We start from the raw sequence: 24,446 nt of genomic DNA, 5'->3' as shown, positions 1-24,446 counted from the left end.
CAGAATACTACAGATCGGGTAACAATCCACCATCTTAGTCTGTTTGTGTTGCTCTCACAGAATACTACAGATCGGGTAACAACCCACCATCTCAGTCTGTTTGTGTTGCTGTCACAGAATACTAGAGATCGGCAGCCTGGGCGACAGAGCGAGACTCCGTCTCAGAAAAAAAAAAAAAAAAAAAAAAAAATGCGACAACCCACCATCTCAGTCTGTTTGTGTTGCTGTCACAGAATACTACAGATCGGGTAACAATCCACCATCTTAGTCTGTTTGTGTTGCTGTCACAGAATACTATAGATCGGGTAACAACCCACCATCTCAGTCTGTTTGTGTTGCTGTCACAGAATACTAGAGATTGGGTAATTTATAAAGAACAGAAATTTACTCTTCACAGTTCTGGAGGTTGGAAGTCCAAGATCAAGGTGCTGGTTTCTGGTGAGGGCTGCTCTCTGCTTCTTTTTGTTTGAGACAAAGTCTCGCTCTGTTGCCAGGCTGGAGTGCAGTGGCGCAATCTCAGCTCACTGCAACCTCTGCCTCCTGGGTTCAAGCGATTTTACTGCCTCAGCCTCCCGAGTAGGTGGGACTACAGGCGCCCACCACCACGCCCAGCTGATTTTTGTATTTTTAGTAGAGACGGGGTTTCACCATGTTGGTCAGGATAGTCTTATCTCTTGACCTTGTGATCCACCTACCTTGGCCTCCCAAAGTGCTGGGATTACAGGCGTGAGCCATTGTAGCCGGCCGGGCTGCTCTCTGCTTCTAAGATCTCACCTTGAATCCTGCATGTTCCAGAGGGAAGAAATGCTGTGTCCTCGCATGGCAGAAGACAGAAGGGCAAAAAGGCCCAACTCCCTCCCTCAGGCCTTTTTGTAACAGCATTCATCCATTCCCGAGGGCAGAGCCTCAGGAGCTCAACACCTCCCAGAGGGATCCATCTCCCAACACTGTGGCACTGCAGAGTAAGTTTCCAATACAGAACTTTGGGAGACACATTCAGATTACAGCATCCACACAGTGACTGAGGGTAGTGCCCGGAATACAATCAACATGAAACAAATAATCAATACATTTTTATTGCAGTCCTATCATGGTTACGGTATTCAAAACACAGATCATTTCATTTGTTCCTCACAATCAAACTGGCAAGTTGGGACAGCAAGCAGCTTCTGATGAGACGAGTGAGGAAATGCCAAGGTGAGTGTAAGTAACAGAGACAGGGCCGGCTCCCTGGATCCTCCTGCCATGTTAACAGCTCTTCCGCCACTCTGCCAGGCTACTTTATCTTTACAAAGGCACAGCAATGTTAATTCTGAGTCTTCTTGTGAAATAAAAGCCATACTCACCCCACAGGCAAACCCCATGCAGTCCACCTCTGGAGAGGTCAGGGCAGCCATCTTTGCAGGTAGGAATCCCACCAGGACCCTGGGTTGTCTTCAAAGGATGCCAAACCCCTGCTTGGTTGATTATTAAATCAAATGGTTCTGCCCTAAATCACTAGAGACTTATCAGAGACTCTTCCTTGAGAACAACCTCAAAATCATGGCTAGTAAACCTAAACAAATCAGAATATATTCAAGAGGCCTGAAAAATACAGTCCGTTTAGTCCTCTCCACAAACCAAGTTTTATCCTTACACAAAATCAGATCGTCAAAGACCTTGAAGGCTCTGAGTGTCTCTTGGGTGCACGTGGAAGCACGACAGTTGTAAAACTGACCACTAACATCTTTATTTTTATTTTTTTTTTTATTTTTTTTTGAGACGGAGTCTCGCTCTGTCGCCCAGGCTGGAGTGCAGTGGCCGCATCTCAGCTCACTGCAAGCTCCGCCTCCCGGGTTCACGCCATTCTCCTGCCTCAGCCTCCTGAGTAGCTGGGACTACAGGCGCCCGCCACCACGCCCGGCTAGTTTTTTGTATTTTTTAGTAGAGACGGGGTTTCACCGTATTAGCCAGGCTGGTCTCGATCTCCTGACCTTGTGATCCGCCCGTCTCAGCCTCCCAAAGTGCTGGGATTACAGGCTTGAGCCACCACGCCCGGCCCACTAACATCTTTAAACAGCTTTGTCCACCACAGCTCGTGGGGCCAGTCAAGTGACTCCACAGAAAACAGAGGTCAAGCTCCAGTGTCAAATAAAGCTGTATTTGTCATACATATCTAATTCTAAAAACTTTTAGATATTGTTCATCTTGTAATTTATCACATCCCCTCTTTAACAGTAGGATATAGAACCAAAATGTGAGCTCCAGCCCCACTGCCGAACACCTGTGCAGTTATAAGGCACACACAACCACGTAGCTGGAATTTCTTCCGACTGCCTTGCCGTTGCTTCTTTCCTCTACGATTTATCACTTTTATCTCTAATTACTCTGAATGTGTCTACACAAATGGCTTCAAATCCTTTTTACATATTATGCTGGCAATTAAAAAGCATAAAAACTCTTGTCTTGGGGCTAGCAAATTCAGTCAATGGGTATTTGGTATGGTCTAAATGGGGATGTCCCCCAGCAAATTCACATGTTGAAACCTAGTCTCCAATGTGACAGTACTAAGAGGGGGGCCTTTGGGGAAGTGATTAAGCCAGGAGGGCTCCGGCCCCATGCATGGGCTTGGTGCTCTTATAAAAGAGGCTGGAGGCAGCACTCTCATCCTCCTCACCGTGTGTGGGCACAAAAAGGCAGAGGGCAACCCTCCCCAGACGCCGCATCTGCTGGTGCTCTGATCTTGGGCTTCCCAACCTCCAGAACTGTGAGCAATACATTTCTGTTGTTTATTATAAATTACTCAGTGGTATTTAGCTATAGCCCACTCAACAGACTAAGACAGTATTTGTGCTGACAACTGATAAAATAAAACTTAACGTGAAAGTTAGTATTTTAAACAGCTCCAAGTGGATTTACCCAAAGATGTGTTCCTAAAACTCTGGGTATATTTTTAAATGTCCAAATTAAAATGAAACTTAAGATATACCTAATGTAAATAACGAGTTAATGGATGCAGCACACCAACATGGCACATGTATACATATGTAACAAACCTGCTGTTGTGTACATGTACTCTAGAACCTAAAGTATAATAAAAAATAAATAAATAAATAAACACCCAGGAGCGCTGCTGGGCCTGCAGGTCTCTGTCGAGTCTCTGTTCCACAGGATGGGGTTTGTTAAAGTTGTTGAGAATAAGGCCTACTTTAAGAGGTACCAAGTGAAATTTAGAAGATGACGATAGGGTAAAACTGATTATCACGCTCAGAAGCACTGGAGATACAGGATAAAAAAAAATACAACAAAATAAAATGAAACTTAAAAGCATTAGAAAGACTAATACCTGTAAGAATACTATGTTGGCTGCTATTATAACTTGCCAATTCTACAAAGCATATAAATTACTCCTTAACTTGCTTGTAAGTCTAGATAATTACATATTTTCACTTATAAAAGGCAGAGTATATAATTTACAACGTTAAACCAATAGTTATAACACGCCATAAACTCCAGGGGAAGGGAAAAGCAATAAAATGATCTTACTGTGAACTTTACGCCTGGTTGTGATCGGTTTCCAAGTTGTTTGATTTCTAGTCTAGCCAACATGCAAGATAATCGAGTAGGTGCAAATAATACAGAGATGATAATGTCTTCCTTTGGGTGAATTCTGATCTCACAGTTACTGGTCAATCGCTGTTCTGAACCAAAAGTGTTCTGAAGCTACAATTTAAAAACAGTAACTGCATAAAACACAGCAGTAGCACAAACAAAACATACCATTAACACCAATTCTTAAAAGGTAACAACACAAAAGGGTCTGCATAGGTAAGTGCTGCAGACCCAGACAGAAGGCACAAGAACCCGCGTACTCTACGAACCTGAAAGCAGTCCTGATCTTGTCCTCTAACTAGCAGTCGTAAATGTTGCGTTGTGGATGCAGAATTATTTCTCAAAGCTAGTTTCTGAAGCCTAAAAACAATTACACATTTTAAATATAGTTTTTCTCCATGGATATTGCTATTGTTATAAGAACAAAGCCAATTAAAAACAACCACAACGTCTAGAGAAGAACTGCCTACACGAGCCATTTCAGCAGCCTGCAATTGTCTCCCCACAGTCCTAGACTCTATGTTTCTGAAAATGTAGCCTCAAGACTCACCCTATAGAGGCTTTTTGGTTTAATCTCTCTCCAGATATAGCTCTGCAGCTGACCTTATTATTTATACTACGTGTATAGGTATTATCTGTCATATAAAACATCCATCAATGAAAATCCAGGTGAAGAAATTCATCAAGTCATTAAGTCAATATCACCCCTAGCTGGAATACCTAGCTTATCCAAGCGAGCTTTCAGGGAAACAAGGGGTCCTAGGCTAAGAGGCTCATTTGCACAAAGTAGTCTTTTAAACAGTATATTGAATTAACTCTACTTTTAAAGAAGCTACAATGCAAAAGAATGGACATATAATAGCACCTGACTGATAAAAACACTTCAATTGTGGAAACTATGTGAATCCTGTCTTCACTGGAGAACAGAGAATACATGAGTAAATCTCTGTTTTACTCAAAGTTGGAGAATATCAGCAGCTAATAAACCAGCAGCTGAGGTCTACGTCTCATCTACCTTGTGTTAAGAGAAACGCAGACAACTTTGGCTATTGACACCTCCAGGAAAAGCCTTCCACAGGGACAATGACTGGGGAAGAATTACCTGAAAGAAACATTATTTTGTAAAGTTTTCATTCTCATGTATTTATTTTATAACTTGTAAAGCCCTGTCTGTGGTTATCATTTTCAAGTACAGAGCTATCAGGCGGGATAGGAGAGGCTACGTCTCCATAGAGCTGTCAGGCGGGATGGGAGAGGCTAGGTCTCCAGAGTCACATCATCAGTGAAACGCACTTGAAAGTCAAGAACAAGCCAGTTACTGCTCGAGTGACGTGTAATTGTTTCTGCCACAGGCTTCTCAGAGACGTTTCTTCCAGAGATCCTTTTAAAGATAAACCTGTACAATACAGGGAGTCTCAAAAAAAAAAAAACCCCCACCAAACAATTTTACAGTAAATACTACCTCCCATTTCCTAAGGTACCCCTCTCCCCTACATGCTCCATTCAGTGTGGTCGGGAAGTTTGACACCCAAGTCTAGTGCATTAAAAACACTTCTATGGGTTTTGCTAAAACCATGCGGTTGCTGACTGAGAAATTTAGGTCATTCAGAAGAATGGATGTACTGCATATTCTCTGTGCAGCTCTCCATAAATCTGTCTCTTAGCTGGCTTTTGACAACTACAGAGTGGCAGTGAGTTTAAGGGGATACTCCCTCCTCAGCAGCAACTGTACTGTTGGTCATGTGTCAGGTGCTCTTTGAAGGACTGGAATATATGTGAAAGAAAAGCTGAATCAGGACACGCGCCCATCTAGGAGGTTTTTCCAGTTCTGCACAATTGAGCCTGAAGAGTGTCTATTATGACAAAATTTTCCTGCAAACATTAACTTGTGGTCTGCTCCGAAATATGTATAAACAGTGACTATTTGTCAGTCCTTGACACTTACTGTGCTCTACCAAGAGGGACGCCTCCCCAAGCCAGAGACTGTTTGTTGGACAAAATCGATGGAGTATCTAAGCAAGGTCCGGGTGACACAGGTTTACTTCCTGAAGAAATGACTTCACCTTTTAACATGACTTCATACTGAGGTCCAAATGGCTGCACAAGTATTTTCAACATCCTAAGAAAGAATTCTGAGTTGAAGGTCCTGTATTTGATTCTTTTCCCAACTATTTCCTACATGTTTCCATTGTTCAAAAGACTGAGCTAGGTGCTGGGGATATGATGCTATTCCCACCCTTAGATTTGTGCTGCAGAGAAGAATACAGACAAGGAGAGAGACGATCACAATGGCACCTGCACGTGGGGGGTGTGAGAAGCCATTGTGCTTTGGGAATGCTATTTATGAGACATTTGGGAACAGTGGAGGAAAGTCTCCCAGAAGGCGCCAGCCCAGGGAGGTTGAGAGCAAGCATTCCAGGCAGTGGCATTCACGCTGGTGCAGACCAGACTCTTCTCTTCTGTAAGGTCACAAGAAGAGACTGAGCGCACGGTGAAGTGTTCTATAACCCAGGCAGGGGGATAAGCCATGTGTGTGTCAGAGGAGAGTATACTTTAAGCTAGGGTAACACAAGCAAGCTCAGTACTCATGACAGTGGGACTCTGACTCTAAGTTGATAGTCACTCATGATTTGGGTGCCAAGAAGTCATGGGCTTAGAGAAGAAATGGAGAAAGATCTTAACAGCTGACACGGTCAACTAATACTTTCAGGAGAAAAAGTGAGAAACATCAGGCCAGGTACGGTGGCTCACGCCTGTAATCCCAGCACTTTGGGAGGCCGAGACGGGCGGATCACGAGGTCAGGAGATCGAGACCATCCTGGCTAACACAGTGAAACCCCGTCTCTACTAAAAAAATACAAAAAACTAGCTGGGCGAGGTGGCGGGTGCCTGTAGTCCCAGCTACTTGGGAGGCTAAGGCAGGAGAATGGCTCAAACCCGGGAGGCGGAGCTTGCAGTGAGCTGAGATCCAGCCACTGCACTCCAGACTGGGCGACAGAGTGAGACTCCGTCTCAAAAAAAAAAAAAAAATGAGAAACATCAAATTGATCTTTTATTATTTACTTTTGTCAGAATATACTTGAAAATAATAATTTCTTCATTTCTATTCAGGTGGTTTAAAAGAAGATTTTTAGTTTAAAAAAGAGAAGACAATCTGAAGCTAAATGAAAGGAGATTAAAAAGAGTCATACCATCTGTTAGGTAAGAAATATATGGACTTTGTCATTCAGGCTGTGAAATTTTGAAGCACATGTGAGTGGCTGTTTTGAGAGACGAGTAAAACTGTCATTAAAACTTTTTTTTTTCAGACGGACTCTCGCTCTGTCGCCCAGCCTGGAGTGCAGAGGTGTGATCTCGGCTCACTGCAACCTCCGCCTCCTGGGTTCAAGCGATTCTCCCGCCTCAGACTCCCGAGTAGCTGAAACTACAGGTGCACACCACCACATTCTGCTAATTTTTGCATTTTTAGTAGAGACAGGGTTTGGCCATGTTGCCCAAGCTGGTCCTGACCTCAGGTGATCCACCCGCCTCGGCCTCCCACAGTGCTGGGATTACAGGCGTGAGCCACTGTGCCCGGCCCATTATAACATTTTTGTGTTACCTTTCCTCACAGGCTTCAGGATCCTTTGGAGTAAATGAAACAATAACCTCATGTTCTTCTCCAGGTTTAAGGAATAGATTCTTTGGATCCACTGAAAAGTGACTTCCTTGTTCTGGGACCTAAATATAGTTACATAATCATAACTGAATGCCAACGTACAAACCTCAGCTTTCACTCAGTGCTCAGTGGCTCCTGCCGCACGTGCCCGTCTCACTTACTAGGACAGGCTGTTTGTCCTCTTCTCATCTGTCACGGTCTCAACTTGCCCTGTTCTCTTGGAAAGGATATTTCTTTCTCTTCTACAGCAAACCTTATCTTCCACCTCACCCCCAATTTTGGATCACTAACCCCCTCTCACTCACCCTCAGATCTCAGAAATGATGTCAACGTGTGTGGATCACTCTCCACCAACTCCAACCAAAGGGTGACATGCATGTTTTTCAGGAACTAATCTAAGAACTTGGTTGTCATATTCAAGACACTGGACTTCAAACTTAAAAGCGCCACAGCATACATTTTACGTTATGTAACACCCAGTTTTTAAAAACTTTCAGTGATTCTTTCATCTGAGGCTCAGGGCACTCTGTTGGGCCAGGAAGGGCACAAGAGCCCTGCAGAAAGCAAGGAGCTCTCGCAGTCTGAGGAAAGCCTATCGTATGGCACTCTGATGGAAGTGCATACCTTGATATCCAAATAAACTTCAATGTTCCCAGCATTTTTCAAAGGTAAGTGCTGCTTTGTTGAGGAAGCCACTTTGGCCAAGAAATGCATCGTCTGGAGGATGGGGCAAGATAGACATTTCAACGAACTGTCACAAAGTGAAATCAGCATGAATGAAAGCAGTAATGGCAGAAAGGAGGACTGAGGCTACCTGCAAGTCCCTGGGAGCGTGGATCCTAGCTATTCCCGCTCTTGCTCGGAGACTCACACTTCTAAGAACTGGCGTAGGGTTTGGGCTGTCTACTTCTATATCAACTTTTGCGAAGAATTCTTCTGCTGAGTCCAGAACCTCTAAAAAAAAAATAAAAAAATACATTCTTTTAGCTCAGAGACCAGAGAGTTATTTAATTCTAAATGCCATCAGCAGTCTCACACAGTGCCCTTAGGGGCAATAAGAACATTTAGGCAAGAAGATTTTTAAGAGTTAAAAGAATAGAAATGAGTGAAGAGAAAGGTGGAAAAAGAAAGAAAACATTCAACTGGTAAACGTGATAAGATCAATTAATAGAAAACATTTGAAAAGGTTTTCAGTGCTACCTGCAGGAGTTACCCACACTTACACAGGACTGACCCAAAACAGCATGCCATCTGCCTCAATTTCAAAAAAACATAAAATACTTGACAAATTTCGAGGTACTGACACTTACTGATAAAGGAAATACATCTCAAATTTGTAGTTTATTTAGCTACAGATTAAAGCAGTTCCCACACAATATAAACATGATACCTGAAGAGCTGATCTGTTTCTTTGGACTATGGAAAAGAACCCAAATCATCAGAAATTCTGGATCCTATTAAAATTAAAAGAAAAATTTGACTTAATGTAAACTGGTATTAAGATTAAAATCTTAATGAAAGAAAAGCAGTTTAGAAGCTTAATCTCCTCTTTAATTCTAAGCCAGTTCTCTCCTACCTGTCCATCATAACTAGCAGGCATCATGTGGTTGACCACAGAAGGGCCTACTAGCCGGGTGACCACATCAGTGTAAGGAGCAGCTTCCACAGGAGCTCGGACGGGTTCCTTGGAAAACATGAAACAGCGCCAGGCTACGGCGTTCTGTTCAGAAATACAAGAATCCGTTCAGTAAAGCCAACAGTGTAATGCTAAGCTTGTTAACAAAATCCTTAAAAAAATGTGCTTTCATAAGATCAGTGCATTCTGTAAACAGTTTCTTACTGTATGTTCGTACTTACAGCATTAATAATCAGTCTAATTGGCACAGTGGCATGCGTTCGGTTTATCAATTTTAGTGGGAGAGCTTTCCAGCCTCCATAAGTCAAGTCACCAAAATCAAGAACATCTTTCTTTTCTGTTTCTACCTAATTACCAAAAAAAGGGAATGATTGAAAAGTAATATATTAATAAATAGCACAACATGTATGTTCATATGACTGCCATTTCTAGCCATAAATTATGAGTTAGCATTAAGTAAAACTGACTACATTTTCCCAGGCTATTTAACAACTGCTTATTTTCTACAAAAATAAATGTTAATTTATTCTTTTGAGGTAGTCGATGTACCCAAATATACTATAGAATTCAGCTGCTGTTACTTTGAAAAGACTGTATCTTAAGATGAACTGATAATTTTATAAAATTATAGACCCCTTTTCAATGAGTTCTATTATTAGAATAATGACTTCTCAATTCCTTTCAAAAATACTATGAATATCTTGGCATTTTCAGATGTAATCTGCAAATGTTAAAATGGTATCAAAACAGACATATCAAAAGTTTAAAACAAGTGCCTATGATCATGACAGACTCACTTCCCTAAATGCGGGAACCAATCAAACTCAGACCCTCACACACCCATATGTGGAAACGTTTGACACTACAGGAACCCTCACTGGATATCAAAATTCATGAATGTCCCTGACAGGAAATGTCACAGTATTTGCATATAGCCTAGGCACATCCTCCTGTATACTTCAAACCATCTCTAGATTACTGACAGTACCTAATATAATGTAAATGCTATGTAAATAGCTGTTACACTTTATTATTATTAGAGAATAATGAAATAATGACAAGAAAAAAATGTCTATACATGTGCAATACAGAAGCAACTACCCCTTTTTTTATTCTGAGTATTTCTGATCCAAAGTTGGTAAAACACAAGAATGCAAAACCCACAGATTCAGAGGACAGACGGTATTACACACACACACACACACACACACACACACACACACACACACACACACGTGCACCCATTTTGTTTTGCGCTACCCAAACACAAAATAAGTGGAGATCAAAGGCAGACCACTAAGTGGGAGCTGATTTCCATGGTGGCCCAGGAAGGTCTGGGTTCCAGACTTGCCCTCAAGGTGGTAGAGCTTTAATACGTTCCAGAGAACAGAAGATGTGACTTCAAGCTTGTTATGAGCAGGGCGAGGCTAGAATGGAATTTGAAATCTGCACATAAAGCCCAGAAATTCAAAGGAATGAAATGAAAAGGGAACTGCAAAAACTGTTCACATGTCTATGGAGTCAGCAAGGAACCTGTCCAGAGATGGGTGGCATAGAAGATCATTTGCAAGAACATGAAAGCCTAGGCCTAGGCCACATGGGACAGGGGATCCCCAAGTTGAAAAAAATCACAAAGGCTTTTAACACCTCCAACATTTCTGCAAAAGTACTCTCTAGAGACACTTCCAAAGACTAAGACACGTCATGGGATTCCTAAAGCAAAAAGCAGCCTCAATGAATGTGAGCTCACATTAAAATTTTTTAAATATCAAAAAATTAGAAGCCACTGGAAGAAAATCAGAAAGACTCAGCAAAAGTAACTAGTAGAAGCATTAGTATCCCAAGAACTAGAAACATGAAATAAACTATGAAGTAAATTCACTTTAAATGTAGATTACAGGGCTGGGCGTGGTGGCTCACGCCTGTAATCCCAGCACTTTGGGAGGCCGAGGCGGGTGGATCACAAGGTCAGGAGATCGAGACCATCCTGGCTAACATGGTGAAACCCCATCTCTACTAAAATACAAAAAAAAAAAAAAGAAAGATTAGCCGGGCGTGGTGGCGGGTGCCTGTGGTCCCAGCTACTTGGGCGGCCAAAGCAGGAGAATGGCGTAAGCCCGGGAGGCGGAGCTTGCAGTGAGCCGAGATTGCGCCACGGCACTCCAGCCTGGGTGACAGAGCGAGACTCTGTCTCAAAAAAAAAATTAAAAAAACTTAGATAACAGAGTCCGTAACAGAGGGAAAAGCAAGAGATTCATGAAGCAATGGTGAGCAAAAAGATGTATAAATAGCTTGATAAATCTGTTTACAATGTTAATGTTGGGACTGTAAAAACTGTTTAGAACTAAAACATTAGTCAAAGGTAATACGGAAGGAAAAGATGAGCATTTAAATGAGATGCTGTCTTCGTCTTGTTGGAGGAGTCTGCTTTAGTTAGACATCTCATTATTGAAGTTACATATTAATGTTGAAAGTGAACTATTTGAGTGAGTTCAGATGGTAACATGGCATTTTGAATACTGACTTCCTTTCTTGATTTGCCTGGTGACCAAATTACTAGTGACCAGTTTACAAACTAGGCCATTCAAGGAAGTCAAGTTAGCGTAAAAGAAACATGTCACCTAAATGCTCTTGATGGTGTTGAAATGTCCACCTTCTTAAACTGTGTGATGAAATTAGTTCTAAAGAAGATACCAGGCCAACCCTGTAGTGCCCCCAGTTTGTTGCAGAATCTCATGTTTTAGATGTTATACAAGAGTCCTATTTGCCCCAGTTAATGCCTGTCTTGTGGACTGGCTGGCTCTTTTAGAACTCTGTCCAAAGAGTGCAGGGAATATAACTTGTAAAGCCTCCCACAACTGGCAGTATGTATGTGGGTGTGTTTAACCAAATCTTGAAAGCTTACAATAGAGCTGCATAGTGATAGTATTTATTAAAGAATCACAATTGTAAACATGAGCACAACTTACGGATTCTAGCTTACTTCTTTTGTAACTACAGACTATATTTTTGCTGCTGTTATATTAGAATAATTTTTAAATGTCACCTTGAAATAGAAATATGTATTTTAAGCACTCATGGAAAAAATGAACGCTTTTTAAATGTGTGTTATTTTCTCCGTAAGAACTGTAAACATTAAACTAAACAAATTACCTATAATGAAACTGATGAAGGTCTTCTGAGCAAGCTGGTTTGGCCAGAGAGCATACACAAACTTTTATATACTACAGAATGCTATTACACTTGGGAAATTATCTTGTCTAACCTGAATTTATATCCCATGGTGATAACACGGTATATGTATTGTTATTAAAGTAAGTGACCATGTTTAAAAAAAAAAAAAACTATGAGAACTGATTTAAAAACTTTCAGTAAAGTTACAGGATACAAAATTAACATATAAAAGTCAGTAGCATTTCTATACGCCAACACTGAACTATGTGAAAAAGAAATTTAAAAAGTAATCCCATTTACAATAGCCACACATAAAATTAAATACCTAGGAATTAACTTAATCAAAGAAGTAAAAGACCTCTATAATGAAAACTATAAAACACTGATTAAGGAAATTGAAGAGGACACCAAAAAATAGAAAAACATTCCGTGTTTACAGACTGGAAGAATCAACATTGTTAAAATGTCCATACTACTTCACAGAAATAGAAAAACAAAATCCTAAAATTTACATGGAACCACAAAAGACCTGGAATAGACAAGCTATCCCAACCAAAAAGAATAAAACTGGAGGAATCACATTACCTGACTTCAAATTATACTACAGAGCCACAGTAACCAAAACAGCATGGTACTGGCATAAAAACAGATACACAGACTAAAGGAACAGAATAGAGGACCCAAACACAAATCCGCACACCTACAGTGAACTCATTTTTGACAAAGGTGCCAAGAACATACACTGGGGAAAAGACTGTCTCTTCAATAAATGGTGCAGGGAAAACTGGATATCCATATGCAGAAGAGTGAAACTAGACCGTGTCTCTTGCCATATACAAAAATCAAATCAAAATGGATTAAAAACTCAAACCTAAGAGCTCCAACTATGAAACTACTACAAGAAAACATTGGGTCCAGGCACAGTGGCTCACACCTGTAATCCCAGCACTTTGGGAGGCTGAGGAGGGCAGATCACAAGGTCAGGAGATCAAGACCAGCCTGGCCAATATGGTGAAACCTCATCTCTTCTAAAAATACAAAAATTAGCCAGGCATGGTGGTGCGTGCCTGTAATCCCAGCTGCCAGGGAGGCTGAGGCAGGAGAACAGCTTGAACTCGGGAGGTGGAGGTTGCAGTGTGCCGAGATTGCGCCACTGCAATCCAGCCTGGGCGACAGAGCGAGACTCCATCTCTAAATGAATGAAAGAATGAATGAATAAATAAATAAATAAAAATTTCAGGAAAATCTCCAGGACATTGGACCGGGCAAAGACTTCTTTTGAGCAATACCCCACAAGCAAAGGCACCAAAACAAACATGGACAAATGGGATCAAGTTAAAAAGCTTCTACACAGCAAAGGATGCAAGCAACAAAGTGAAAAGACAACCCACAGAATGAGACAAAATATTTGCAAATTGCCCATCTGACAAGGGATTAATAACCAGAATATATAAGGGGCTCAAACAACTCTACAGGAAAAAATCTATAACCCAATCAAAAACTGGGCAAAATATTTGAATAGACATTTCTCAAAGGAAGACACACAAATGCCAAACGGGCATATGAAAAGGTGCTCGACATCACTGATCATCAGAGAAATGCAAATCCAAACTACAATGAAATATCATCTTACCCCAGTTAAAATGGCTTATATTTAAAAGACGGGCAATAACAAATGCTGGTGAGGATGTGGGGAAAAGGGAACCCTCGCACACACTGTTGGTGAGAATGTGAATTAGTACAACCACTATGAAAAACAGTTTGGAGATTCCTCAAAAAACTAAAAATTGAGCTACCATGTGATCCAGCTATTCGACTGCGGGGTATATACCCAAAAGAAAGGAAATCAGTATATTAAAGAAACATGTTTGTTGCAGCACTGTTTACAATAACTAAGATTTGGAAGCAACCTAAGTGCTCATCAACGGATAAGTGGATCAAGACAATGTGGTACATACACACAATGGAGTACGATTCAGCCATAGGAAGAATGAGATCCAGTCATTTGCAATAACATGGATGGAACTGGAGACCATTATGTTAAGTGAAATACACCAGGCACAGAAAGACAAACATCACATGTTCTCACTTATTCGTGGGTTCTAAAAACCAAATCAATTGAACTTACAAACAGAGAGAATAGAAAGATGGTTATGAAAGGCTCAGAAGGGTAGGGGTTGGGGGTGAGGTGGGGATGGTTAATGGGTACTAAACAAATAGAAAGAATGAATTAAGACCTACTATTTGACAGCACAATGGGATGACTATAGCCAATAATAGTTGTGTATTATTTTTTTGAGACGGAGTCTCGCTCTGTAGCCCAGGCTGAAGTGCAGTGGCGTGATCTCGGCTCACTGCAAGCTCCGCCTCCCGAGTTCACGCCATTCTCCTGCCTCAGCCTCCTGAGTAGCTGGGACTACAGGCGCCTGCCACCCGGCCCGGCTGATTTTTTGTATTTTTAGTAGAGACGAGGTTTCACCATGTTAGCCAGGATGGTCTCGATATCCTGACCTTGGGATCCGCCCGCCTCAGCCTCCCAAAGTGCTGGGATTACAGGCGTGAGCCACCGTGCCTGGCCAACAATTGTGTATTTTAAAATAACTTAAAGTATGTAACTGGATTATTTGTAACTCAAACGATAAATGCTTGAGGGGATAACCTATTCTCCATGACGTGCTTATTTCACATTGCATGTCTGTAACAAAACATCTCATGTACCCCATAAATACATACACCTATTTAGATACCCACAAAAAATTTTTAAATAAAAGAAAAATTTAAAATTAAAAAAAAATCCATACCACTCCAGAATGATTAAAAAAATAAAATAAAATCTAACAATACCAAAGGTTAGCAGTAACAGGAACCTGCATACATTTCTCCTAGGAACGTAAGTTAGACAGCAAATTGGCAATACCTAGCCAAAACAAAGGTGCACATACTTTAAACTGTAACATTTGCATTATGTACCTGGGAGACCCTTTATCATGCTGAGAACGTAATCTAACAGTTCTATGCATGTGGTCTCTGTATAAAATGCCCGAACGCTCTCTCATCGGGAATGTGGTTCCCCAGGCAAACCCTGCTGAGCCATCAGGGCCTAATTCCTCTGGTTCCACTCCTCCAAGAAGGCAGCTTCAACTAGCTTGATTAATACTGAACCATTCCCTATACCAGTGGTTCCCAAACTCGTCTGTCTGTTGGATTCAAAGCTCAGACACAGACATCAGCAGTTTTTGAAGTTCATCAGGTGGTTCCAATGAGCACACCAGTAGGGAACCACTGCCTTCCACTACCAAACACCACTGATATATGTGAGCCGCTCGGGACACGGCAATGCCAAATATTGCATAAATGTGATTTATCATGTCTGCTACAGAAAGGTAAGCTGCTTAAAGGCAGGCTCAACAGCTGGTTTAGTGAAATGTACTGAAATGCAGGAGGTTAGTAACACCGGTTCTCAGTGGTTCCTATAGGGGGTGGCTTGACCATGTTTGGAGACGTTACTGGTTACCACAGTGGGGAAAGAGGTATTACTGACTTGCAGTGGGTAGAGGCCAGGGCCACTGCTAAACATCCTACACTGCACAAGACAGCCCTCGCTACCCTCAAAGAATCTTCTAGCCCAAAATGGCACTAGTGTTAATGCTGAAAAACCTTGACCTAGAGAAAGGCAAGCAGAGCAGAGCTGACTGAGAAGTATATAAAACGGCACTTAGCCAAAAAGAAAAAAGATCACTAAAAGTTTATAGTATGTGCAGATACCAACGTAAGGACACAGGAACATGAAAACATGAAAAAAAAACTTTATGAGAACATTTCCAATCGACTTCCTCCTCCATGCCCTAGAAAATAAAGTTGTTGAGCTGGGTTACTAAGCATCCCCTGAAGAACGTGTACTGTGGGGAAAACGCTGGTGATTCTCACCCGTCTCCCAGAGCGGCTACCCTGTGTCTCATCCCCAACACCCACTTCTAAACCGCAAGTCACAATTACAGCTTTGCAGAATGAAAAAACTAATTAACTTTATCTTTTTTTTTTTTTTTGAGGCAGAGTCTTGCTCTGTCGTCCAGGCTGGAGTGCAATAGCATGATCTCAGCTCACTCTAACCTCCGCCTCTTGAGTTCAAGCAATTCTCCTGCCTCAGCCTCCTGAGTAGCTGGGACTACAGGCGCCCATCACCACATCTGGCTAATTTTTGTATTTTTACTAGAGACAGGGTTTCGCCATGTTGGCCAGTCTGGTCTCAAACTCCTGACCTCAGGTGATCCGCCCGCCTTGGCCTCCCAAAGTGCTGGGATTACAGGCACGAGCCACGCGCCTGGCCTGAAACAACTAATTAACTTTAGGAGGATATCAGTAACACCTGTTAAGTGTGGTTAGCTAAATATGTTAAGTTCAATTCACATATTAGGAAATTAATTTTTTTTTCTTTTGAGACTGGGTCTCGCTCTGTTGCCCAGGCTGGAGTACAGTGATGTGATCATTAGCTCACTGTAGCCTCAAATTCCTGAGCTCAAGTGATCCTCTCACCTCAGCTTCTGGAGTAGTAGGGATCATAAGCATGCACCACCAGAGCCAGCTGACTTTTAAAATTTTGTGTAGAGACGGGGGTCTCACTATGTTGTCCAGGCTGGTCTCGAACTCCTGGGCTCAAGCAATCCACCCACCTTGACCTCTCAAAGTGCTGGGATTACAGGTGTGTGCCAGTGCCCAGCTGAAATCAACTAATTTTTAATTAAAGTCACATGCTACATAATGATGTTTTGGTCAATGATGGACTGTATACAGGCCAGTGATCCCGTAAGATTATAATGGAGATGGAAAATTCCTAACACCTTGTGATGTCAGAGCTATCATAACATCATAGTATAACTTTTTTTTAATGAATTTGGTATATAGCCTAAATGTGCAGTGTTTATAACATCTACAAGAGTGTACAGTAATGTCCTAGGCCTTTACCACTGACTCACAGAGAGCAACTTTGAGTCCTCTGGTAAGTGCCCTATAAAACGTACCATTTTTTAACCTTTTATCATGTATTTTTTCTGTACCTTTTCTACGTTTAGCTATAGAAACACTTACCATGGTGTTACAACTGCCCTACAGTATTAAGTACAGTAACAAGCTGTATGGGAACAATGGACTGTCCCATAAGGCCTACGTGTGCAGAAGGCTGTGCCGTCGAGGTTTGTGTGAGCACACTCTGCGATATTCACACAATGACAAAACTGCCTAAGGACACATTGCTCAGGGCATACCCTATTGTTAAGCGACTCATTACTGTATCAAGTCCTGTTCTGCTTTTCCTCTGCTCTGCACCCTCTCATCCCTCCCTCTCACATTCCTTAATTTTTTCCAATATGTTAGTTCTGATTTCACTATAACTAAGAGGAGACAGCTCTATAAAGCAGTGGTTGTTAACTAAGGCTACAAATTATAATCATCTGGGAAGATTTAAAAATTACCGAGAGGCAGCCACACCCTCCCTCATTCTGATTCAGTCAAAGCGGGACTCAGGTATTGGGGTACATTTAAGAGACCCCAGTGTTATTCCAATGTGCAGCCACGGTTGAGAGTCATCATCCTAAATGAGCACATAATCTAATAACCACTTATTATCCTAACTTGGCCAGACTTAATTTCTTTGGCTCCCAGAAAATAGGTGACTAGAGAAGGGAAACTTTTCTAGCTGGCAAATAATCTCCAGGTGCAGAAATATAAAAAGAATATGAACCACTGGCACGTTGTTAAGTGGACATCAAATTATACAATAGAAATCAGTTGGAAAATACTGCTTAACCTTATACTCTGCTTTATAGATATCTTAGCAAGTATACTTGTGTTTCTGTAAAATAAAAAATAATTTTAAATTTTGAAATAAAAAGATACTAAGAACTAAAGTTCAGCTTGAAACTAATTTTGTGGCTCCTTTGTCCACAAATTTCTTCTTCCCAAATTTTACTTCTAACGTTAAACAGTCTTCTTTAAAACGCCAGGTATGACAAAGATTCATTTACAAACGGGTACCTCGATAACAGGACTCTCGGCAATGGCAGTGAGAGTGACGGTGCTGGCCAAAGCTTCCGCCTGTACGATGGTCTCAGCATCTGTCGAACACGGCCAAGAAGCAACACTGAATGTGCATCTGAAAACCCCAGGACTGGATGGGATAAAAAGCACTTTTATCTCTTCTGTGGTATGAGGCCTTATGATGGCTTTATTCTTGAAAACTAAACAACGATATGTTGAAAGATCCACCTTCAAAAAAGAGCCACAAAGTTCGTTATTAATGACTTCACAATGAAAATCAAGTAGAATCACCTAGTTTAAGATTCCTTTTCCCAATCACTCAAACTGCCAAATTAAGACATTTATTATCCTTCAAAAATGTCAAAACCTTGTCATTCATGGTCTCTAAAGTACGACGAGTCAAATCCTTCATGAGTTGAATGTTCTTGCTGCACCAGGGCTGTCTCCCCAGTCCATCTCCAAGCAAGCACATTGACCTGTACACTCACTTGTCTTAAAAAGGACACTGACAAGGGTCACTCTTTCACAGCCCTGTAAGTCTCTCTAGGACACACAACACAGTGGTGGGCGGGGGCTGGGGGAAGAAGAGTCAGGCTAACCACTGAGGTCCCAGAGCCCTGACTGCTTCAACCGCAGTGACAACTCCAGCCACCCTCCCTCCTCACTGTCAATGGGGATCTTCTTTTCCACTCTCCACTTCCACAGACAACACTGCTTCATTCACAGACTCCAGCCACCCTCGCTCCTCACTGTCAATGGGGATCTTCTTTTCCACTCTCCACTTCCACAGACAACACTGCTTCATTCACAGACTCCAGCCACCCTCGCTCCTCACTGTCAATGGGGATCTTCTTTTCCACTCTCCACTTCCACAGACAACACTGCTTCATTCACAGACTCCAGCCACCCTCCCTCCTCACTGTCAATGGGGTATTCTTTTCCACTCTCCACTTCCACAGACAACACTGCTTCATTCACAGACTCCAGCCACCCTCCCTCCCTCCTCACTGTCAATGGGGATCTTCTTTTCCACTCTCCACTTCCACAGACAACACTGCTTCATTCACAGACTCCAGGATGCCCCTAAAAAGTCTTCACAGCCCACCTTCCACTCTCAACCCTCTCCTTCAACCACCTGCTTTTCATTTAACCTGAGGACTGGGAGTAGAGGGGAGAAGCCGAGAAGGCGTGGGGGGAGGCGATCTTATTTTACCAGGCAAACAATGGCCACTAAGAGGCAGGAGGGAAGAGGAAACCCATGCACCAGTGCTGACTCACAAGTAACAGTCATAAAACTGGGACATTTCAAAACAGCTGCTGACCATACACCCCGCTCCCCACTCACCGACGTTCAAATGGTCACTGTAACCAGGAGAGATTTACAGGAACTATAATTGATCATGTAAGGGACATTTGTCTTAGGAGTTCATATTAAAACTGCGTTTCCAAGTATTTCAAAAGCTCATGTAAGAAAATCATCAGATAAATTAGTCAAAAAGTCTTCCCTTGCCAATGAAAGCATAAGCTCCAAGAGTAGCTGCTTTCTTTTTTTTTTTTTTTTGGTAAGTCATGGTTACTTATATTCAATCACCTTTAACAAAACTGACAAGTAGCAACGAGAAACTCCGAGCTTTGGATGATTTAAATAACAGCACTAAAAGCAAATTTATAGGATTTTACAAATAAATAACAATAAAATATAAACAATAAATGATGGAAAATGCAAAACACTCTTTCACTTTACACTCTACAAGCACTACAACAAAAGGGGTCTGAGAGAAAGAGAGCATGGCAATGACTGTGTGCATTAATAAAGGGGTGAAGGGAGAACCTAGCACTAGAGATGGGGGAAACCAAGCACCTAATCACAATGCAACTGTTAGGTTAAATGAGGAAGACGTAGAAAGCTACCTTTTCACCATTCACACTAATGCTGAGGACCCCGATGCTGACTTGCAGCCAGCGGTCGGTTGGATTGAGCACACTGAGGAGGGTCTGGGAAGCGATCCCGACACAGCAAGCGTGAGGAAGCTTCAACTCCTCCGGCACTTGGACACTCCCTGGGTGAGAAGAAGGCACAAAAATGCACGTTACAGCAAACCCCTGATTATAAGCCAAATCTGTTAAACGGCAATGAGTTTACATGACGGCCGTTTACACTTAAGAGCTAGAGTCACAGTGCTCCTGATGAGGGAGTCCCTGATGTTGCATGAGCCTCAGACACCTGCCTACAATTTTTTCCTGCTTCCGTCCAGCCCAGGAAAAGAAAATTAAAACTGGATCCAACTCACAATTACAGCTAATCAATTCTTTGAGGTTACTGCCTGTAAGTAATCTCCTTTCCTCTCATAAATTATAAGTCACTGCTTATCCTAAAACAAAACAAAACAAAAAACAAAAACAAAGAACTCCAGAGGCTCTAACTTTCCAGACGTAGACACTTATCAGACTTTACTGCTGCCACCTATCTTCCAACGTCCTCATGCAGTTGTTCTGGAGGGCAGAGAAGACAGTAGCCCAGTGGCCGTGTGTACCGTGTCAGTAAAAGCACAGCTCCCCGAGAGAAGCTGCCCCACACATGCACCTGAGAGTGCTGCCTCTCCCCACAACAGCCACCCAGAGACTCACAAGGTGGAGGCACTCGCTCATTCTGGGATTCAACTCTAAACTGGACATTTCCTAGGTGAAATAATCACAAAACTGCAACGGCAGAGCAAAAAAGAGACGAGGAAGGCAGAGCCACAGGCAGCCTGTCACCTGCATAAGTGTAGCATTTTTCTAAGCCAACTTCAGGGACGTTTGCACAGAAATATATGGTGTTCTCAGTTTAGGAAGAAGCACAAAACTTACAAGGAATTAATGCAAACCAGTAACTCCTTGGAACAAACCAGCTTTGTGGTGTCATTTGAGAAAATAATACCAAGCAACAAAACAGAGAAAGAGCATCTTACCCAATCCTGATGTCATTCCTGAATCCCATGGTTCAATTCCACAGTTGGTACCAACAGACGGCACAGGAAAAGGTTTTGTTGTGCTTAGCAGGTTCTGATTTAAGGTATTAGAATACGGGTTACAGAGGGAAGAGGGGCCCGTCCATCCAGAGCCGATATTTGACCCCAGACAAATCCCCATAGCCAGCGAGCTCTGCACAGGCTCTCCTGCGACGGCTGGGTAGGGGAGGCCTCCTGAGAAGCCACAGACTGTGGCGCTGCCAGCATGACACTGAGGCAAGGTGGTGCTTCCAGCCGAAGGGAGCGTTCCCAAATACCGCTGAGCAAAGGGAGCTGTGCTGAGAGAGGGCTGCGCCAAGAGTGCGTGCACAGCAGCAGGTACGTTCTGCATGTCAGCCACAGAGCCGCGAACTGTGCTGCTGGGAACAGGAGTGCACTGGTTTTCAGAGGTGGTCTGATGAGAAACCTGGCCCCCGGACTCACGGCCAGCAGTTGACTTATCTTTAGGAATTATTCTTTGATCTTCATCTACAGGCTCCTGGCAGGACACAGGACGTGATGTGGCTGACCCCACCTGACAGCTCAGACCTGACTTGCCCAGGAGAGCCAGCCTGATCAGGTCCACTTCTTCAGGGTTTGATGTCAAACCTACCTCATTGGTTTCCAACAGATTTCCACTTTTGGAGGAGGGATCTTTACTCCATTTAAAGTCAGGTTTTACAGACTCAGCCTTGCTACTCAGAGAAGTGGTTTCAGTTGCTTTTCTTGTATCAGAGTTATTCTGGATAATAGATGATAATGTTCCTTTTCCTCTATTCTGAAATGGAACTTTTTCTCTCAATTTTTCCATAGCCCGTTCCTCCAATGCGGCTGGACTGCCTTGAATAATTGTGGTACTCAACTCGCTGGTGATATCACTCTGAGTGCAAGAAAATTTGTTTTTAATAATCCACAGAAAAACTTAATACAACAAATTGAAACGATGCTGGTAAAAGCTCAAGTAACAAAGAGATGTGCATGAGGTTTCTCTTTGAAAAAACATTGTTTTACACAAAAATAGTAGTCTTGCAGTTGTGAAATGCAGACTTAGAAAATGTGTGTTTGTTGTTTTGTAAAAGGAATTATACTATGAGGAAAATAGGTATACACTAAGAATATCTGAAAATTTTGCACAGATAAAGGACTAGAGTCTAGTAACTTTTTGCGGATTTAAGGGATTTCTATAAACTTTACAATAAAAATCTAAATAAATTAGTAGCGAAGGAGTGGGGGCCGAGCAAGCTTGAAATGATAACGACTTTGAGGTCAGGCGGCGGCTCAGCAGGCTGGCAGGGCCCCACTCCACCATCTGCCCATGCTACTGCCTGGCCTTGAACACTCAAAGATGTTAACTTTTTTTTTTTTTTTTTTTTGAGACAGAGTCTCCCTCTTGTTGCCCAGGCTGGAGTACAATGGCGCAATCTCAGCTCACTGCAACCTTCACCTCCCGGGTTCAAGCCATTTTCCTGCCTCAGCCTCCCAAGTAGCTGGGATTACAGGGGCCCGCCACCACACCCAGCTATTTCTTTGTATTTTTAGTAGAGGCAGGGTTTCACCATGTTGGCCAGGCTGGTCTTGAACTCCTGACCTCAGGTGATCTGCCTGCCTCAGCCTCTCAAAGTGCTGGGATTACAGGTATGAGCCGCCACGCCCGGCCAAAGATGTTAACTTTTATGTGTTCTAAGTCCTCTCCCATTTCTAAACTTGTGTGGCTCTATGAAGCATCAAGTTAACAGTCCTGGTAAACATCCACACTCATTTCTTTGTACATAATGCATAATCTGAGGAGTGACATCTGCAGCTCTGCAGGACAGACCAGCTGAAATTTACAGACTAGACAGACGTAACCTTCACTGATTGCTCTGGTACTTGGTTTATAAATTTCTCCTGGCCAAAGCTTCAGAAATACAGACACTAAGAAACAAAGACTATATTATCTGCCAAGTAATAATAACAAATAACATGTATCCCGTGGTGACTTACTAGGTGACAAGCACTGCCCTCACATACTATTCCTCCTTACAGATGAAGAAACAGGTTGAGGGAGGTTTAGTAATCTGTCTGAGGAGGCAGCAGAAGATAAGTTATCTGACACCATAACCCAGCTCTCAACCACTACGCTAAGAACACGCAGACTCAGTATCTAACAACAACATGAAAAAGACAGCTTTCAAAGGAAGGGGTGTAACGCCCTAACACTGTGCTGTGTATTCAGTAACTCTCCAGCAGCTTGGTGGAGGAAGACTACGCAGCATACCCACAGCAGTCAGTCCGCTCATTAAAAAACTGAACAATTCCACACACAACAACAGGTAACACTAGCTTCTCCCACATAACTCTCTCTGCTCTTCTTCTATTCTATCCCCACTGTTACTGTCTTGGCCCAAGCATCCACTGTCTCTTGCCTAAACCACTACAGTGGTCTCGTGTCAAATCTCCGATTTTAATTTTGCTCCTACTGGTCCCTCCTTCCTCACAGCTGTTGGAGTGAGCTTTTAAAAAATCAAACCAGCCTGGGCTTGGTGGCTCATGCCTGTAATCCCACCACTTTGGGAGGCCAAGTCAGGAAGACCGCTTGAGGCCAGGAGTTCAAGACCAGCTCTGGCAACACAGCAAGACCCCACCTCTAAAAAAATTTTTTTAATTAGCCAGGTGTGGTGGTAGGCACCTGTAGTCCCAGCTACTTGAGAGGTCAAGGCAGAAGGAACACCTGAGCCCAGGAGTACAAGACCAGCCTGAGCAACATGGCAAGACACTGTCTCTACAAAAAAAATGAAAAATTAGCCAGGTGTGGCAGTGCACACCTGTAGTCCCAGCTACTTGGGAGGCTGAGGCAGGAGGATCACTTGAGACCAGGAGTCCTAGGCTGTAGTGAGCTGTGATCGTGCCACCATACTCCAGCCTGGGTGACAGAGCGAGATCATCTCTAAAAAATACACAAACAAAATGAAATCAAAACAGATCATGACAGTGACCTGCTTAAAAGCCTTCAAACTCCCATGTTTTAAACCCAGCACCCTTCCCAGTTTGGTCCCCCCTCTTCCAGCCTCATCCACTTGTCCCCATTGACATGATTCACTGTGGCTGTTCTAAACTTCCCGGAGTGCCTCAGATCAGTTTGCATCTTACAGCTTTCCACCTCCCCATGTGTTAACTCTGCTTCCCTGTTGCCTAACTCCTAGCAGTCAGGCAAAGTGTGGCTTCAGTGTACTTATCCCTGCAGAAACCTTTGCTGAAGCAAAGGCAGTGAGACTTCCAACCACCACCTTCTGGTCCCCATAGTACACGCGCAGCATGACGCACTTCATCACACAGTGTGCCTCACCAGACAGAGCTCTTCCAGGGCAGATCCTAAAATGTTTGT

General features: G+C 42.7%; 1 protein-coding gene across 17 annotated transcripts in view; it reads right to left on the bottom strand.

Moving 5' to 3' along the window:
* Positions 1–24,446, bottom strand: part of CEP192 (centrosomal protein 192) — a 142,875-nt gene that overhangs the window by 49,829 nt on the left and 68,600 nt on the right. For all 17 annotated transcript variants that reach the window (XR_012427353.1, XM_065533539.2, XM_074022954.1 and 14 more), the window contains 12 exons: positions 21,044–21,962; positions 20,004–20,152; positions 18,090–18,320; positions 9,107–9,232; positions 8,826–8,969; positions 8,640–8,703; positions 8,064–8,203; positions 7,874–7,966; positions 7,193–7,311; positions 5,537–5,710; positions 3,861–3,951; positions 3,526–3,702 (listed from right to left, as the gene is read on the bottom strand). Coding sequence is in view for 16 of the 17 variants with exons in the window: in XM_065533539.2 (XP_065389611.1) it covers positions 3,526–3,702; positions 3,861–3,951; positions 5,537–5,710; positions 7,193–7,311; positions 7,874–7,966; positions 8,064–8,203; positions 8,640–8,703; positions 8,826–8,969; positions 9,107–9,232; positions 18,090–18,320; positions 20,004–20,152; positions 21,044–21,962 (2,427 nt within the window). In the remaining variant the exon portion in view is untranslated. The remainder of the gene's footprint in view (positions 1–3,525; positions 3,703–3,860; positions 3,952–5,536; positions 5,711–7,192; positions 7,312–7,873; positions 7,967–8,063; positions 8,204–8,639; positions 8,704–8,825; positions 8,970–9,106; positions 9,233–18,089; positions 18,321–20,003; positions 20,153–21,043; positions 21,963–24,446) is intronic.

This window comes from Macaca fascicularis, chromosome 18, assembly GCF_037993035.2.
Source record: "Macaca fascicularis isolate 582-1 chromosome 18, T2T-MFA8v1.1".
NCBI lineage: Eukaryota > Metazoa > Chordata > Mammalia > Primates > Cercopithecidae > Macaca > Macaca fascicularis.
This window is presented reverse-complemented; position numbering and strand designations above follow the sequence as displayed.